Raw genomic sequence first — 19,169 nt, forward strand, 5'->3', positions numbered from 1 at the left:
GGAGCCAGATGCTACCCATGGCTCTGCATAAGGCCACCCTCACGCCGTGCTCTGCCATCTCAGTCACTCTGCACAGAAAAGGGCAGGTTGGTGGGAAAGTGCCATTCCCACTGGCTAGCAATGACAGCGCAAGGCACAGGACAACCGAGACTCTGGCCCTTCCCCAGCTTCCTGTGCCTTTTCTCACGATACCCCTGCAACCGTGCTCATCTCCTACAAGTCCTTCCTGGTCACTCACCGCTTCTGGGCCACCGCTCCCCGTTCCCTCACCCCCAGCACATACAAGTACTGTACAGCTGTCAGCCAAACCTAACAAGGCCTGTGCACCATTCCTGTGACTTGCATTGTCTAACTCGGAGCGTGAATTCATCTGACATTGTGCCAGTCACACCTCTGCTGCTGCTGCAGTCACCTTACTGGGAATAATGGCCAGTTGAGCGAGTCTGGGAGTCGGAACGGCTGGGTTCTAGGCAGCTGTGGGCTCAGGGGGCTGGGAGTTAGGCCTTCTGGGTTCTATTCCTGACTCTTGTTGTGTCTGCATGATTGGAGCGGCACGGGGGTGGCCCTCTGAGAGTCTTTCCTTGCCACACTCACTCCAGCCCACCAGCACCAGCAGGCCATTGGCTGCAATGCTATTTACAGGTCCTAGCCAGCTGCCCTCTTGCTCCTAGGGGGCAGGAAGCAGCACTAGCAGTCAGCTCTGCCTTCCTCCCTCCCTCCCCTGCACGCCGGCTTCCTTCCTTTCTGCTCCCAGCTGCTGGGGTTGCTCCCCTCTAATCAGCCCTTCAGCTGTGGCGCCACTTGTTAACTGATCCTCTGTTTAGACCCCGAGTAACCTATATTGATGGGGATTTGAGTGACAGATACTGTCAACTTCTGACCCAGAACCCCTGGCACAGGGAGGTTTGCTTGCCCCCATGGTAGCCCATTCTGCTAGTCTTTCTGTGGGTAAACAGTTCTTATGATCCACCCCAGAAATTCTTTTTCTGCCATCAACTTTCCCCTCCAACATCCATCAACATGCATTGCCCCCGAACCTCGTCAGCTCAAATCTCTTTCCATCAGACCTGACTAGTGTTTGCTGAGCTCCAGTCGTCCCCAATGATCTGTCATTGGTTACTCGGTCTGTCCATGACATTTTCAGAGTTCTTCTAGAACACCATCACTTGAATTATTGGAATTTATCATCGATTGTTTGAATGGCCGGGCTTCAATTTAACACAGACCAAATGTACATTTTTAAGTGTCAGAATTTAGTCTTAGAGTCTGAACATATAAAGTGCTAAGTGGTCTGTCAAGTGAAGTTCTAGCTGTCTCGAATGGGCACTCAAAATTACTGGACACTTTTGGCCTTCATCTCCCTGTGCCTCAGTTCCCCTTTGTAAAATGGGAATAATGTCACCCTACCTCCTGGGGGCGTTGGGACAAGAAATTCATTAGTATTTGTGAGATTCTCGGACCCTGCAGCGAGGAGCCCCATCGAAATGGCCAGGAGGAAAGTAGTAATTCTGTGTTCAGCGGAGGATTTGTATGTGTGCAGCACACATGGCCTGGGGGCCACACACTGAATGAGAAGCATAAAGAGAAATATGGACTAGTCACCCATTGAGTGAGCACCACTCGCCCTGTGCACTAACTGGGCTGATGCCCTGTGCAAAACCTAGCATGTGATCATGTAAATACAGACTAATAATAATGCATACGCACTTGGGGGTCACAAGCAACCTGACCTCTCACTCCCCACTTGATCCAGAACTTCTAAGCACCCCATAACATGCCAGAAATCCCAGTTACTTCATTTCTATCATCCCCATCAAGCAGAAAGGAACCCAGCAACATAGACAGGACAACCACAGGAGTGGCAAACCTGAGACCCCATTGCTAACCCAGGGAATTCCCTTTCCAATGGCAGCCCATTCCCAGCCCCCAAGCCAGACCTCCGGCCACTGACACAGGGACAGGACGAGCATTTTGTCACACTAACATTTTAAATAAATATTCTACTGGAGTTAGAGAAAATTTCTCCACAGATTCCATCAGACTTTATGACTCATTCTGAGCTCTCCCCTAAATATTTCTGGACACTTTCCTGCTTTCATAATGGGAGTGTGGGGGGACAGCACCAGTACTGGCTAATTATTCTCCTTTCTGCAGGAGGGTTATGCCCTAGCAAGGGTCATAACGACAAAATAAAAGAGGTAAATGTGGAATTCAAGAAATCATGGGAAATGCCAAACAGGAGCCCCTCTGAGACCTGAGACACATGTGCTCCCTCAAACAGCAGACTCTGTGCCCAGGAGAAATGCCCCTGGCCAACCCTCCAAACGCTATTTGGAAACATGGCAGCTGCTCAGCATCTCACCGCAGTTCAGAACAGGCAGCATTGTGCAAGAATCCTGTATTCAACTGAAACAGCAGCAAGGCTTTAGGGAGACCAAATGGAATCACATGAGTTGAGACAGGTCGCATACGCCATGGAGAGTGTCAGACCCTGAGCTCCTTTCTCCCTGCACAGATTTCCAGCCTCCTCCACGGACAGGCTCCTGGACCAGTTTCTGACGCTCCCTGCATGGCAAGGGAGGGACTTTCCCCAGGGACTGTGAGACCACTGGGACTGTGTAGCTGCTGTGGTTATAAGGGGACTGTGGTTCTAGTCTCAGGGATGGGTAAGTCAGGAGGGGTTGGCTCGTTCCCTTTTAGTGTAGGCAGATTGTGGAAGGACGCTCACTCAGAACGCAGTCAGTATATAAATAGCTCTGCTGAGAGCTTAACAAAGGCTCCTCTGCTGTACATAGCAGAGCGAATGGAGACGCGCTCGGGTGATGTGAGCTGAATGTTTCGTGTCACTGACCATGCTCACCCAGTGGGGATTCCCAGCTGCTTTAGGCCAAACACTTGAGTCCATCCAAACAGCAGGAATATTTAAACAAATTGAAACCATTGCAAAGTAAAGTACTTTGTACAGAAAATAAACCACAAAACACTGACAGAAACCAGGGGAAGACAGGCCCCTCCTTACACAGAATCCAAACTAACCAACGAACATGCACTGCCAAGTCTCCGAGCAAGGACTCCCCATTGTCCATGGGCCCATTCGATGCCTGTTTTAGCTTTGTATCATTTGTAATTAAAAGATGCCAGACAAGATTAAGATCATAGGGTCAGATTTGGCAGTGAGAGCTGTTGAATGGCCTGGGAGGATCGATCCACAGCCAAGAGTGACAGGAGATTGTGGGGAGCTTGCAGAGGGGTTCATGTGGCTGACTCCCTCCTTGCCCAGGAACAGTGGGAAAGACTGGGATTGAACTGTGCTACCCTGATCCTGGGCTGGGTATTTCCCCTTTGTGACAGATGCCACCCGGCAGCCCTGGCTGCCCTCACACAGTGCACACCGGGGACAGACACAGAGTGATACTCGGACTGGAGCAGTGCAAGCGGGCATTTCATTAGAACATGAGAACGGCCAGACTGGGTCAGACCAAAGATCCACCCAGCCCAGTGTCCTGTCTGCCAACAGTGGTGCCCCAGAGGGAATGAACAGAACAGGGAATCACCAAGTGATCCATCCCCTCTCGCCCATTCCCAGCTTCTGACTGTCGGTGGGGTTGCCAACGGTCTAGCTGCACAAAACCGAACACCCCTGCCCTGCCCCGCCCATGCCCTCACCCTGCCCCACTCCTTGGAGGCCTCGTCCCCACTCCAGGGCCGCCCAGAGGGGGGGGGCAAGAGGGGCAATTTGCCCCAGGCCCCGAGCCCCACAGGGGCCCCCACGAGAGTTTTTCGGAGCCCCTGGAGCGGGGTCCCTCACTCGCTCCGGGGGGCCCGGAAAACTCTTGTGGGGCCGGGCCCGGAAAACTCTTCGCTCCCGGTCTTCGCCGGCGGGGGGTCCTTCCGCTCCGGGGCGGCAGGACCCCCCGCTGGCGAATTACCACCAAAGACGGAGCGGGACCCGCCGCCGAAGTGCAGCCCGGTCTTCGGCGGTAATTCAGCGGCAGGGGGCCCTTCCGTTCCGGGACCCGCTGCCGAAGTGCCCCGAAGACCCGGGGCGGGGAGCCCCCTGCCGCCGAAGACCGGGCTGCACTTCGGCGGCGGGTCCCGGAATGGAACGGCCCCCCGCCTAAGACCCCGGGCCCCCAGAATCCTCTGGGCGGCCCTGCCCCACTCACTCTACCCACCCTCACTCACTTTCACTGGGCTGGGGCAGGAGATTGGGGTGTTCGAGGGGGGTGAGGGCTCCAGCTTGGGGTCTGGACTCTGGGGTGGGGCCAGGGATGAGGGATTTGGGGTGCAGCCAAGGGATTCAGGCTGAAATGAGGGGTTCAGGGTGCAGGAGAGGGCTCTGGGCTGGGGCAGGGGGTTGGGCAGGGGGTGAAGACTCTGGCTGGGGGTGTGCAGGCTCTGGGGTGGGGCCAGGGATGAGGGGTTTGGGGTTGTCAAGGCTGAATCCCCACTCTGTCACTCCAAGTGCAGAAATGAGGGCCCGCAAGGATTCTAAAAAATAATACTGGCCACTCCAGGCTTGTATTACACTCCCAAGGTTACAGCTTTTCTCTGACCTTGGCTTGGTAAACGCTGCCACCACCCAAATGCAAAAAAACCCCAACCCTTTGAACCCAGGAAGGAGCACTTGGGAATTCCTCCCTGTGGGGTACCCTCAAGCCCTTTCACCCCCCTCCAGGGAAGATCTGAGAAAGAAAACAAAAGAAATTAGCTGTGGCTACCAGCTAATCAAACAACACGCACCAACCTCTTAGGACACCAAAAATCCAATCCTGTGCTTAAAAAAGGTAAAAAAATTTTAAAACAAAAAGGAAAAAAATACATCTGGAACTTAGGCTTTGCTAGATCTTAAAAGAAGCAATTATAAACAGTAAGTACCCAAACCAGCTTTCTTAGGGGTTCAGCTTAAAGATTACAAGCAAACAAAGGCAGCTGGGGTTAGCAGAGAGGAGATCCACAAGTCAAAATACAGAAAATAAACCTGATCACATCTAGCTAAACATTCTGATCTACTTACATGTTTGGAGTTCTAGGCATGATCTGATGATTTATGATCATACCTGGCTTAAGCTGCTTACAGCATGGCTACTCTGTCCCTCCAGTCCAGAGAGCAACAGACAAAGGGAAAGTTTATTTCCCCATTTTAAAAAGTTCTACCTTCCCACTGGCTCTTTTGGTCAGGTGCCCACTTCTTTTTCTTTACCTGGGGGACTTTTTAATCCTTGGTAAAGCAAGTAGAGAACTGCTATCAAGAGGGATTTTATAGCTGGCTGGTTGGGTGTCCATCAAAGGGAGCTATTCCCCCCACTTTATTTATCACAGGGGTGAAGGAGGGGGCTTCAGGTGGGGCCAGGGATGAGGGGGTTGGGGTGCAGAAGGGGGCTCAGGGCTGGGGCTCAGGGGATGGGGGGTGGGTTCCAGGAGGGAGTTTGGGTGCGAGAGGGGACTTGAGGCTCGGTCAGTGGATTGGGGTGTGGGAGGGGGTTCAGGGTGGACTTTTAATGGCCCGGTCAGCGGTGCTGACGGGAGTCTCTGTTTGACCAGACTTTCCGGTTGAAAACCGGATGCCTGGCAACCCTGGCAGTTGGAGGTGAACAGCCAGCGCACGGGGTCCCGTCCCTGCCTATCCTGGCTAATAGCCATCGGCGGACCCGCCCCCCAGGAACTGACCCAGTTCGGTTTGAACCAGACCCGGTGCACGGCCCACGGCTCGGCTCGCGCAATAAGAATGAAACAAATCCAAGAGGGCCCAGTCCTGCTCCACCACCTGCAGCCCCTTTGCCTTTCCTGCGCCAGGAAATGGAGCAATGCTGCCCCCTGCAGGGCAGCTTCTGGCAGTCTCCTGAAAGGACAGTAATGGAGCTCCCAGGCCAGGCCTTGGGGCAACACTTCTCCACCCTGATCTACCTCAGAGCTACGCTCATTTCCCCGAGAGTCACCTGCATTTCTCTGTGCTCCAGCCAGTCCCGCTAGGACTTGTGATTCAGCCAAGAAGACCCATTTTATTCAGGGGCCAGGGGGTTCCCGGGCAGGGGAGTGCTTGAGACTCCCCTGGGGGAGGGCTGTTGGAACACCAGGCAAGGCTCCACCGGAGCAGGGCCGGCTTTAGGTCTATTCCATCAATTCCCCCGAATCGGGCCCCATGCCTAAGAGGGCCCCGCGCCCAGTGAGAATCCCTTCCCTGGCTAGAGGCGCCTTTTTAATTTTTACTCACCTGGCGGCGCTACGGGTCTTCGGCGGCACTTCGGCACCGGGTCCTTCGCTTGCTCTGGGTCTTCGGCGGCACTTCGGCGGCGGGTCCTTCGCTTGCTCTGGGTCTTCGGCGGCACTTCGGCACCGGGTCCTTCGCTTGCTCTGGGTCTTCGGCGGCACTTTGGCAGCAGGTCCTTCACTTGCTCTGGGTCTTCGGCGGCACTTCGGCGGCGGGTCCTTTGCTTGCTCTGGGTCTTCAGTGGCACTTTGGCAGCAGGTCCTTCGCTTGCTCTGGGTCTTCGGTGGCACTTTGGCAGCGGGTCCTTCGCTTGCTCTGGGTCTTCAGCGGCACTTCGGCGGCGGGTCCTTCAGTGCCGCTGAAGACCTGGAGCGAGTGAAGGACCCGCCGCCGAAGTGCCGCCAAAGACTTGGAGCACCGCCCGGTGAGTACAAGCCCCACGTGTTGTTTTACGTTTTTTTTTAAAGTCATCCCTGCCGGGGCCCCATCAAAACTGTTTGAATTGGGCCCCGCACCTCCTAAAGCCGGCCCTGCACCAGAGCCTCCTGCCCTGGCTGTCTGGGCACCCAAGCAGTGCCCTGACCCCATCACACACCAAGGATTGCAGGTGGCCTGGGCTGTTACCCCTGCTTCCCACCACTGAGTCCGGGGCATCAGCAGCCAGACAGTGAAAGGGAGATGCCAGCAGGTGACAGCTTTTAGCAGCAGGGCAGGGTGCCAAAGTAGGAGGCAAAGAAAAATGCTGCAGCTCAGGAAGAACCAGGCTGGCAGCAGGCTCTGGGTGGTCAGGACCTCCAAGCTTAGTGGCAGTTTAAAGGTGGCCCCTCCTGCCACATGGCCCCCCCCCCCCAGCACTGCACTGGGGCCCTGGGGTCTGCACTGAGGGCAGGGCACAGGCCCCTATGGCCCCGACACATTCCTGCAGCACATGGCTGTGCAGGGGATCCCCGGCATAGGCAGGCCTGGCTCAGCCTGGAGGGGAGGGATCCCCAGCGGTTGTGACATTTCTCACGGGTCGCCAAAGCCCTGCCCCCCCAGCCAGGCCTCAGCTGCCTGGGGGTCCTGCCCCCAGCAGCAGGGGGCCTGGCCGACCTGAGCTCTCCGCAAGGCATTGCCTCCCTGGCACCCCAAGCCTGCAGGCAGGGCAGTGGGGGGGGGGAGGGGGAGGCGCAGACCCTGCACCCTGGGCAGAAGCAGCTCCCTTCGGCCCCCCAGGAGCGGATTCCTGGGCTCCTTCTGGCCCCTCCCCATGGTCTGGAGTTCCCCACCCCTTACTGGGCTTTCCTGGCAGGGGAATCCCCAGCCCAGACCCGGGGTTCCTGTGGGGGGGCAGAGCGCAGGGGGAATGGTCCCCCGCCCCCAACGGGCCCCTTCTCTCCACCCCCATTGAAGGACCCGTGCCCGTCCCCGCCTAGCTGGGGGCACCGGTCTGGGTGCTGTGACCCTGCGAGGAACAGCTCCGGGCCCCCGGGACTGGCGCAGAGCCCGGGCCGCCGGGGACCCGGCCCCCCTCCGGCTCCCCAATCTGCATTGCCGCGGGAGCGCGCCCCGCCGCGGGAGCGCGCCGCGCACAGGAGCAGGAAGGCGGCAGCAAAGATGGAGTCGCGGCGGCTGCAGCTGGTGGGAGCGAGCGGGCGCGTCTAGGGCTCCCCGCCCGCAGGCCCCCCCATGGCCTGGCCCCCCGCAGGCCACCCCCCGGGCTCAGCCTCCGCACAGGAGCCCCTCCCGGGGCATCTCCCCTCCGCCTAGCTGCTGCTGCGCTGCGGCTGCCAGCCGTGCGCCCCGGCCCCTGCGCCCCCAGCTCCGTGCGCCCCGCGCGCCCCTGCGCCCCAGCGCCCCGCGCCCCCAGCGCCGTGCGCCCCGCGCCCCGGCGCCCCCAGCTCCGTGCGCCCCGGCGCCCCAGCTCCGTGCGCCCCTGCGCCCCGCGCGCGCCCCAGCTCCGTGCGCCCCTGCGCCCCAGCCCGTGCGCCCCTGCGCCCCCCAGCTCCGTGCGCCCCGCGCCCCTGCGCCCGCGCCCCGCGCGCCCCCGGCCCCGCGCCCCCAGCGCCCCGTCAGCCCCCGGCCCGGCACGATGCTGCCCTCGCAGGAGGCCTCCAAGCTCTACCATGACAACTACATGCGGAACTCGCGGGCCATCGGGGTGCTCTGGGCCATCTTCACCATCTGCTTCGCCATCATCAACGTGGTGGTTTTCATCCAGCCCTACTGGATCGGGGACAGCGTCAACACGCCCAAGCCGGGCTACTTCGGCCTCTTCCACTACTGCGTGGGCAACGGGCTGGCCAGCCGCGAGCTCGCCTGCCGCGGCTCCTTCGCCGACTTCAGCACCATCCCCTCGGGCGCCTTCAAGGCGGCCTCCTTCTTCGTGCTGCTCTCCATGGTGCTGATCCTGGGCTGCATCACCTGCTTCGCGCTCTTCTTCTTCTGCAACACCGCCACGGTCTACAAGATCTGCGCCTGGATGCAGCTGCTGGCGGGTAGGCGGCCGCGGCTCGCCCCGTCGGGTCACGGCGGGCGCACGGGGCTGGCGCCGGCCTCGGCCCGGGGCTCTCGGGGACTCGCTCTGCGGCGCCGGGCGACCCAGGCTGCAGCCCCGGCACGGAGGAGCAGCAGCTCCCGGGGCAGAGGGCGAGAGACGTGCGGGAGGGTCCCGAGCAGGCCCGGGTGGCCCTGGGGCAGGGGGCTCCGAGGCTGCGGCTCGAGCGGTTGTGCCGGCGGGGCAGGGTGCAGCGCCCTGGGGTTCAGTCCGGCTTGCTGCCGGGGGTCCCTCAGAGCAAGGGCTGGTTTCAGGGTGCCCTGGGCACACCCAGAGCCAGCTACCATTGCAGCCAGGGCAGGGGGGTCAGTCCAGTCTGTCCCAGGACTCCGCCCCAGTGCGCTGCGCTAACTCCTTTGAGAGTCACACTCACCTGCCCAGGTGCCCAGGGCCTGAGTCCTGGCCGAGCAGCCGAGCTCAGCCACAGGGATTGGAGTTGCCATCCCCAGGACTGGGCCCCTGCAGCTGCCTGGGGTGCTACCGGATGGGGGAGCTGGCGTCACTGCCTACAGCTCCAGCCAGGGGCCTGCCTGGCTCCCAAAAGCCAGAGCAGGGAAATCCCGTCCCCCCACTCGGACCTCGGCATTCCTGCACCCTGGGCACTCCCGGCCAGGGTGGCGGAGAGCCAGGCCAGCTGAGCTCGGAGGCCGGGTGCACAGGGGGTCCAGTGCACAGTAGGAGGTTCTGGCTCCTGACACGGCCCCTCAGCCCCCAAGGTGGGAAGGACCCAGTGTGGGGTGGGGGCAGCTGCTCCCTCCCCCATCCCAGGCCCACCCTCCCTGCTGCCAGACACCAAGCCTTGCCCCCAGCCACTGTGCACAATGAGCCCCTTCCTGCAGTCCCTGTCTCCTACCCAAGACAAGGATACAGGATCAATACATTTCTACAGCAATGAATGGTGACCCAAGCGCCAGCCAGAGGTGACCCTGCAGGGGCCAGGCCCTGCCAAGACAGCCCTACCCCACCGTGACCTTGCAGGGGTCCAGGCACTGGTGAGATAACCCACGCCAACCCACACCCAGCAGGGTCCAGGCCCTGGGGAGACAGCCCATCCCCACCCAGCAGGGACCCAGGCCCTGGGGAGACAGCCCATCCCCACCCAGCAGGGACCCAGGCCCTGGGGAGACGGCCCATCCCCACCCAGCAGGGACTCAGGCCCTGGGGAGACGGCCCATCCCCACCCAGCAGGCATCCAGGCCCTGGGGAGACGGCCCATCCCCACCCAGCAGGCACCCAGGCGCTGGGGAGACGGCCCATCCCCACCCAGCAGGGACCCAGGCGCTGGGGAGACGGCCCATCTCCACCCAGCAGGGTCCAGGCCCTGGGGAGATGGCCCATCCCCACCCAGCAGGCATCCAGGCCCTGGGGAGACAGCCCATCCCCACCCAGCAGGGTCCAGGCCCTGGGGAGACAGCCCATCCCCACCCAGCAGGGACCCAGGCGCTGGGGAGACAGCCCATCCCCACCCAGCAGGGACCCAGGCCCTGGGGAGACAGCCCATCCCCACCCAGCAGGGACCCAGGCCCTGGGGAGACAGCCCATCCCCACCCAGCAGGGACCCAGGCGCTGGGGAGACAGCCCATCCCCACCCAGCAGGGACCCAGGCGCTGGGGAGACAGCCCATCCCCACCCAGCAGGGACCAGGCCCTGGGGAGACGGCCCATTCCCCACCCAGCAGGGACCCAGGCCCTGGGGAGACGGCCCATCCCCACCCAGCAGGGTCCAGGCCCTGGGGAGACGGCCCATCCCCACCCAGCAGGGACCCAGGCGCTGGGGAGACGGCCCATCCCCACCCAGCAGGGACCCAGGCGCTGGGGAGACGGCCCATCCCCACCCAGCAGGGACCCAGGCGCTGGGGAGACGGCCCATCCCCACCCAGCAGGGACCCAGGCGCTGGGGAGACGGCCCATCCCCACCCAGCAGGGACCCAGGCCCTGGGGAGACGGCCCATCCCCACCCAGCAGGGTCCAGGCGCTGGGGAGACGGCCCATCCCCACCCAGCAGGGACCCAGGCCCTGGGGAGACAGCCCATCCCCACCCAGCAGAGGCTGAGTAAAAGCTGACACAAAAAGCAGAATTTGGACCACTGCTTTCGGGCCTGGCTATATCCCCATTCCATGGGGCCAGGCCCTCCAGCTGCATGGGGGCCCTGTGGGCTCAGCCTCTGCTCTCTCGCCTCCCGGGTGGAAAGTTCTACTTGGCCATCTGCCTACGCACCTGCCCATCGGGCTGAGGGGGGTCCTGTTGCAGCCTCTGGCTTGTCAGATTGATGCAGTCTAGACCCAACAGGAAGCTCAAGTCAATGCACCCCGAAGGCCTGGTCCTGCCCTCCCCCCTGGGGCCTGAGTGCAGCTGCTGTGGGGGGCATGGCTGGAAATGCCAGGCCTGATCCATTAATGGCTTTGAAAACCAGGCTCAAGTCCTTAAAGTGGCAGCAGAAGCAGCCTGGGGGCAGAGAAGGAAGCAGGGCCCAGGGGCATGGGCTGGTGCTGGGTTTGGCCCTGGGGGAGGCAAGCAGATGCATTCTGCTTGAGGGAGAGCCGCCTCTCTGAAGGTCTCTATCATCAATCCCAGGAAGGGCAGGATACAGGAATCTGGGGAACGTGTTACCTTCGGAACATACTTTGAGAGCAGGTCTGGCTAAACCCTCAGGTTTCACTGCAAGAGTTTGTCTCAGCCCAGGCACCTGAGGCAGTGAGCTAAGGCGTATTCGTGTTCTTGGTACCTTTAAACTCTGTTCAGCTAATGGGGCGGGGGGGGACAGCTCTGCCTCATGCGAACCCTCCGGAGTCAAAGGCCATTATTTGATGCCAGTTCTGTTTACAATTTGCTCTACACATCCAGGCCCCAATGCTGAATGGGCACACGTAGTTCACAGCACCCAATGCAAAGGGAATCCAGGAAACGAGGGGGTTGGCTGGGGCAGTTACTGTTACAGTCGCTCAGAACATGGGGGTGAGGGGAGCAGCTGGACTTTTGGAAATGGACAATTTTACAAGAGACCTTCCTGGGCAGTCATAGCTTTCCTAGAAGTCAGGTGGAGCTCTAGCCCTGGGCCAGGGAGTGAGGGGCTGCTGGCAGACAAGGAGAGAGATTTCTTGCCATGGCTTTGGGAGAAAAGGGAGGAGCCACAAGGAAGATTGGTTCAGATGGTAGAGCCCCATAGAAAAGGCTCATCATCCCTCAGCGTAGAGGTCAGTGTTAGGTCAGCAGACAGAGGAGGGAAGGGAGGATGGAGACAAGGTCTGGGAGTTAGTCTACTCTGGAGCTTGAACATGGGCTATTTTTAAGACCAAGGCAGATGATGCTGAGCTAGATCCTGAAGTGAGTGAGGAGACCGTGACATAGGGTCAGCTGGGGTGACTCGGCAGCTGGAGTGAAGGCAGTGCTAGATGTGGGAAGTGCAGTAGTCCAGGTGGAGGTCATGGAAGCACGAATGAGGATTTTAATGGAGAGTGAACTGGGGCATGTGGAGTTTGCACTAAGCAGAGTTACGGACACGGGCTGGGGAAGGAGGAGGAGAGATCAGGGCCTTGGCAGATAGACACATTGTTATGGACAGTGGAGGTAAATGGGGGAGTTGTGTTGGGGGTGGGACGGTAGAGGAGATGATGATGTGTGTGAGATTGTTTCTCTTGCCCCAAAGCAGCATTTAAGGCTAGAGACACTGAGCTGAAGGAAGCCACACGTTTCCCAGGCTACGGCAGGCAGTGAGGCTGAAGGCTGTACAGTCTCACTGGCAAAGGGGCGGTAGGCAGGTGAGAGCAGCGAGAAGGGAGAAGAGGGCCTGCTCTCATTTCCTACCTGATTTTCAAATGCACTCATGGACTGGAGCTAGCGAGCAGGAGCTCACACAGGGGAGAGTGTGACAGCCAGATACACCAAATAAACAGTCTCCAAACTTAGGCCAACATCCCCCCCCCCCCAAAAAAAACCACCCCAAGAACAAAGAAAGAAAGACGACCTGGAAGAGTACAAATCAGGTGTGCAGAAGCTCAGCAAGAGGGTGGGGGCTAGCCCGCTCATTGCACTGACTGCCGCATGGCTGAGTACCTGCCCTGTGGGCAGGGGGCAGCTCATGGCCCTCGTAGCCAGTACTCAGCCTCTGGAGACCAGAGTGCTTGAAGTGGAGGAGCTGAGGGAGGTAGACAGGTACACAGGCAAGACCTTCCGGGACACAGCAGAGTGGTCCCACCCCAGTCTGTGCCGTTGAGAAGGAGGAGAGTCTCAGAGAAGGAGAACATCAAGCTGGAGTGGAGAAAAATTATCCCGTAGTTTGGACCCTCCTTACAGATGATGTCATAGTAGCTCTCAGGGGAGGGGATCCCTGTTATTAGGAAGAGACAGGTAATAGCAATGGGGGATTTGATTATTAGAAATCTAGGTAGTTGGGTTTGTGATGACCAGGAGAAGCACATGGTAAATTGTCTGCTGGGTGTGAAGGTTGTGGACCTCTAGAGACATCTAGACAGACCTATGTGCAGCCAGTGGTTGTGATACACGACATAGGGATAGGTAGGAGAGAAATCCTGGAGGCCAAGTTTTGGCTGCTAGGTAAAAGATTAAAGTCCAGGACCTCCATGGTAGCATTCTCTGAAATGCTTCCAGGTCCACGTGCAGGGCCAGTTAGACAGGCAGAACTGCAGGGTCTCAATGCATGGATGAAACAATGGTGTTTGGAGAAGGAGTTTAATTTTATTAGGAACTGAGGAACCTTCTGGGAATGGAGGAGCCTAGACAAGAAGGATGGGCTCCACCTAAACCAAAACAGAACCAAATTGCTGGCATGTAAAATGAAGGTGGTCATAGAGGAGTAAGGGCTGAGGGAAAACCAACAGGTGCAAAGGAGCACACGGTTTGGATCCCCTTAGGGAAGAGGATATTCTATAGTCTAGTAAAGAGATGAGGATAGACGTGCTAGACGTGCAGGTAGGAGCTGAAGAGAAAGTCAAATGAAAAAGAGTCCAATTCAGTTATATCACCTGAAGGCAGACAACTGAATATTGACCAATTTTATAAGTACTTCTATACAAATGCAAGAAGTTTAAATGATAAGATGGGTGAATTTGAGTGCCTGGTGTTAAATGAGGATATTGATATAACAGGCATCACAGAAACTTGGTGGAACAATGATAATCAATGGGGCACGGTAACACCAGCATACCAAATACGTAGGAATAACAGAGTAGGTTGCACTGGTGGGGGAGTGGCACCATATGTGAAAGAAAGAGTCAAATATAGTAAAAATGTTAAATGAATCAAACTGCACCATAGACTCTCTATGGATAGAAATCCCATGCTTAAAAAGTAGAGCAGGAGGAATATACTGCCAGCCACCTGACCAGGATGGTGCTGGTGACTGTGAAATGGTCAGGGAGATTAGAGAGGCTTCAAAAACAGAAAGTCCAATAATAGTGAAGGATTTCAGCTATCTCCATTTTGATTAGGTGCATGTCAACTCAGGACGGGATGCAGAGATAAAATTTCTAGACACCATTAATGATGGCTTCTTGGAGCAGCTAGTCCTGGAACCCACAAGGGGAGAAGCAATTCTTGCTTTAGTCCTGAGTGGCGCACAGGACCTGGTTCAAGAGGTGAATGTAGCTGAACTGCTCAGTAATAGCAACCATAATGTAATTAAATTTTATATCCTTTTAGGGGGAAAAATACTAAAGAAGCACACCACAGTAACATTTAACTTCAAAAAGTTAAATAATGAGGAAGGTCGTTAAATGGAAATTAGAAGGAACAGTCACAAGAGTGAAATGCCTGCAAGCTGCATGGAACCTTTTAAAAAACATCATAATAAAGGCTCAAACTAAATGTACCAAATAAATAACCAACCAGTAAGAGGACCAAAAAATAATAAAAAAACAATTAAAAAGAATCACCATGGCTAAACAAAGTAAAAGAGGCAGTTAGAGACAAAAATACATCTTTTAAAAATTGGAAGTGAAACCCTACTAAGGAAAGTAGAAAGGAGCATAAAGTACATCAGAAGCAGGAAGCCTGCTGGTCAGTGGGCCCATAGGATGATTCAGGTGCACGAGGAGTATTCAAGGAAGACAAGGCCATTGCACAGAAGCTAAATTAATTCTTTGCATTGGTCTTCACTGCAGAGAATGAGAAGGAGATTCCCACACCTGAGCCATTCCTTTTAGGTGACAAAGCTGAGGAACTGTCCCTGACTGAGGTGTCATTAGAGGAAGTTTTGGAACAAGTTGATAAATTAAACAGTAATAAGTCACCAGGACCAGATGGTATTCACTCATGAATTCTGAAGGAACTCATATGAAATCAAGGAAATACATCACTTAAATCAGCCTCTGTACCAGATGACTGGTGGATAGCTAATGTGACAATGATTTTTAAAAAAGGCTCCAGAGGTGATCCTGGCCATTACAGGCCAGTAAGCCTAACTTCAGTACCAGGCAAACTGGTTGAAATTATAGTAAAGAACAGAATTATCAGGCACATAGATGAACACAATTTGTTGGGGAAGAGTCAACCCATCTTTTGTAAAGGGAAATCATGCCTCACCAATCTATTAGAATTCTTTGAGGGTGTCAACAAACGTGTGGATGAGGATGATTTAGTGCATATAGTGTACTTGGACTTTCAGAAAGCCTTTGACAAAGTCCCTCACCAAAAGTTCTTAAGCAAAGTAAGGAGTCATGGGAGAAGGGTCCTCTCATGGATCGGTAACTGGTTAAGAGATAGGAAAGAGTCCAGCGGAGGGCAAAAAAATAACTAGGGGGCTGGAGCACGATTTACGAGGAGAGGCTGAGGGAACTGGGCCTATTTAGTCTGCAGAAGAGAAGAATGAGGGGGGATTTGAGAGCTGCCTTCAACTACCTGAAAGGGGGTTCCAAAGAGGATGGATCTAGACTGTTCTCAGTGGTAGCAGATGACAGAACAAGGAGTAATGGTCTCAAGTTGCAGTGGGGGAGGTTTAGGTTGGATATTAGGAAAAGCTTTTTCACTAGGAGGGTGGTGAAGCACTGGAATGGGTTCCCTAGGGAGGTGGTGGAATCTCCATCCTTAGAGGTTTTTAAGGTCAGGCTTGACAAAGCCCTGGCTGGGATGATTTAGTTGGGGTTGGTCCTGCTCTGAGCAGGGGGTTGGACTAGATACCTCCTGAGGTCCCTTCCAACCCTGATATTCTATGGTTCTATGAAACAAAGGGCAGGAATAAATGGTCAGTTTTCAGAATGGAGAGTGGTAAATAGTGGTGTCCTGCAGGGGTCTGTACTGGGGCCAGTCCTATTCAACATATTCATAAATGATCTGGAAAAAGGGGTAAACAGTGAGGCGGCAAAATGTGCAGATGACATTAAATTGTTCAAGACAGTCAAGTCCAAAGCTGACTGTGAAGACTTACAAAGGGATCTCATCACCAGGTGACTGGGCAACAAAATGGCAGATGAAATTCAATGTTGATAAATACTAAGTAATGCACATTGGAAAACATAATCCCAACGCTACATACAAAATGATGGGGTCTAAATTATCTGTTACCATTCAAGAGAGATCTTGGAGTTATCGTGGATAGTTCTCTGAAATCATCCACTCAATGTGCCGCAGTAGTCAAAATAACTAACAGAATGTTAGGAACCATGAAGAAAGGGATAATAACAAGATGGAAAATGCCACTATATAAATCCCTGGTACGCCCACACCTTGAATCTGAGTGCAGTTCTGGTTGCCCCATCTCAAAAAAGATATATTAGAATTAGAAAAACTACAGAGAAAGGCAACAAAAATGATCAGAGGTATGGAAAGGCATCCATACACGGGGAGATTAAAAAGACTGGGACTTCAAGGTCGGAAAAGAGACAACTAAGGGAGGGATATGAGAGAGGTCTATAAAATCATAACTGGATGGAGAAAGTGAATAGTGAAGTATTATTTACTCCTCCTCATAATGCATGAACTAGGTGTCACCCAATGAAATTAATAGGCAGCAGGTTTAAAACAAACAAAAGGAAGTATTTCTTCACACAATGCACAGTCAACCTGTGGAACTCCTTGCCAGGGGATGTTGTGAAGGCTAAAAATAAAACTGGCTTTTCAAAAAAGAACTAGATACGTTTTTGGAGGATGGGTCCATCAATGGCTATCAGCCAAGATGATTAGGCTCCGGGTGTCCCTAGGCCTGACTGTCAGAAGCTGGATCATTCAGATACATTGCCCTGTACTGTTCACTCCCTCTGAAGCATTTGGCAATGGACACTATGGTATGGTCATTCTTACCTTCTTCTAGTACCAATGACAGGGTTTCACAGAAGTTTATTCTGATCTCCTTGAAGATGCATTTCTGAGTGGGAAGCTGCATAACAAGGGATTCCAGCTACATTAATCCTGGGAAACACATGGGTGCAATCTGTGAGTGACTTGTTGTTTGCTTCAGACACAGCAGAGGAAACCTGGGTCACAAAGTGGATGGGGGAAGGGGGGCATATTGAAGGAGAGAATAGTCTGAATGCAGGAGACAGCGCCTCTTTTAGCAAAAGAGTTAAACCTCCAGTGTCTGATTACTGGACAACAATCAGGGAAGGGTTTAATTAAGGCATCACAGAAGGCCCAGCTCAAAACCACTGCCCCCCTAGGAGGAAACTGGATCTAATTAAGAGGAAAGAGTTTACTTCATCACAAATAGAAACCCAGCCATCTGCCCTGTTCACAATCCCAGTAACACAGAACTGGAGATTTTGCTAAATCCTTCTCTGTTATAAAACCAGCTACAATAGTCGTCTGAATGACAGTGTCCTATATTGCCCCACAACACCACATCTGGCAAGGGAGGCCACCGTTCCTTCCCAGCTGAGTGGATTGAAAGATCTGTGGGACAGAACTGATACTTATTTGAAAAGAAATAGGTTGCATGTTTTACTCCTCTTCCCCACCCTTCATGTGTTGCTTGTCACCTTAAATTGTGAGCTCTCTGGGGAGGTTCCCACCTACGAGGGGATGCGCTTCGGGGGTGGAAGCGATGTAGGCCGAGGCAACAAACTTGTGAATGCAGGCTTTAATGAAGGCACATCCGAGACAGAGAAGAGCGAGCCCAACCAGAAGGGACACAAACAGGGATTGGAAATATGATTTGTAGGGTGCAAGGCCAAGCCAATCGAGCCATGACCAAAACTGGAAGGACTCTCGTGACTCTTTGACAGTAGAGCTCAATGTTTGCAGGTCTTTAACAATTGAGGACAAATTAGGAGAAATAGAAGGCAAAGAAACGCAGCATTTATCAGCAAAGTCGGGATATACTTCAGCAAATTTAGTACAAAATGAGGAAGATTGTAACAAATATTGAATCATTAATCTATTTTGAATACTATACTGAACAAGGGAATTTAACTGCTGATTAATTAAGGAGAGGCCCTTGCCCGTAGTATTAGCAAGCATTTCAATAGCAAGGGATTGAAACAGCACTTGATTACGTAACATCATATAACCAACAGGGTTAAAACTAACAATAGAGGAGGCGAGGGAGGAAGCTGCTGTTTGCAAACGAGTCCAAAAAGAGTGGGTACTCCGATGGTGTCGGTGGCCAGATGGCAAGGTATAAATACCTCCGCCCTGTAGATACAGGGTGCCAATGGTGCATATACCCCGGGGATTGGGAGGAAGCACAGCAAATGCAACATTACCGCAAATCCAAAAATGACCAGGTCTTAACTGTGGTATGGCTCCACCCATTATTGGTTACAGAATAAAAGCTGGATGCACGATTGATACATGCAGCCTCAGCATGATGCATATGCTGGGCATGAAACAGATACGTATGTGTTATGGAGGTATAGAAGGTTCCAAAAAAATATTATAATTAAGACGATAAGAACAATTAATGGGAGGGCGGTAGGTAAAATTAAGAGTGGGTTAAGTTAGGGAGGTATTAGCATAAGAGAAACTCCACATAGAACGATTAGAATAAGTACCAACCCAAGTAGGGGCTGGGGTTAAACTATTACCAACAAAAACCCAACAATGAGATGCTGGAACTCTAATACTCTCAATTAAAGGAAAGCTATGATCACTTCGACCTGAAGCATTAAGAACTGGAAACACATAAGAATTAAATTGTGAAGAACAATTATTCCAAACACTAGAAGCAGCCCACTGCACATAGGGGGAAGAACAATTTACACTAGATATATTAATGAAGAAAAATTATAAACTATTGGTACAAATTGAAAGGGTAATGGATATTTAGGTGAGAACTGAGTGGAGCAAACAAGACAATCTTCTGGACTCAGCGCTGACAGGGACTGGTTTCCGCTGACCTCCTGCACCCAGTAGGCGGCGAACCAAGTTTGTAGTCCACCCCCTCCTAAGGGCTCCGTGGGCAAAGATGTTGTGAGGGAGAGCAGGATAACAAATACAAACCAACTATAAAATTAAACCAAAATAAATTTTAAA

General features: G+C 54.3%; 1 protein-coding gene across 2 annotated transcripts in view; it reads left to right on the forward strand.

Moving 5' to 3' along the window:
- Positions 1-8,282: 8,282 nt before the first annotated feature.
- LHFPL4 (LHFPL tetraspan subfamily member 4) overlaps positions 8,283-19,169 on the forward strand; it is a 71,223-nt gene continuing 60,336 nt past the window's right edge. For both annotated transcript variants that reach the window (XM_039482756.1, XM_039482757.1), the window contains exon 1: positions 8,283-8,688. In XM_039482756.1, the coding sequence (XP_039338690.1) occupies positions 8,283-8,688 (406 nt within the window). The remainder of the gene's footprint in view (positions 8,689-19,169) is intronic.

The sequence above is a fragment of the Mauremys reevesii genome, linkage group 7 (assembly GCF_016161935.1).
Source record: "Mauremys reevesii isolate NIE-2019 linkage group 7, ASM1616193v1, whole genome shotgun sequence".
In the NCBI taxonomy this organism is placed as follows: domain Eukaryota; kingdom Metazoa; phylum Chordata; order Testudines; family Geoemydidae; genus Mauremys; species Mauremys reevesii.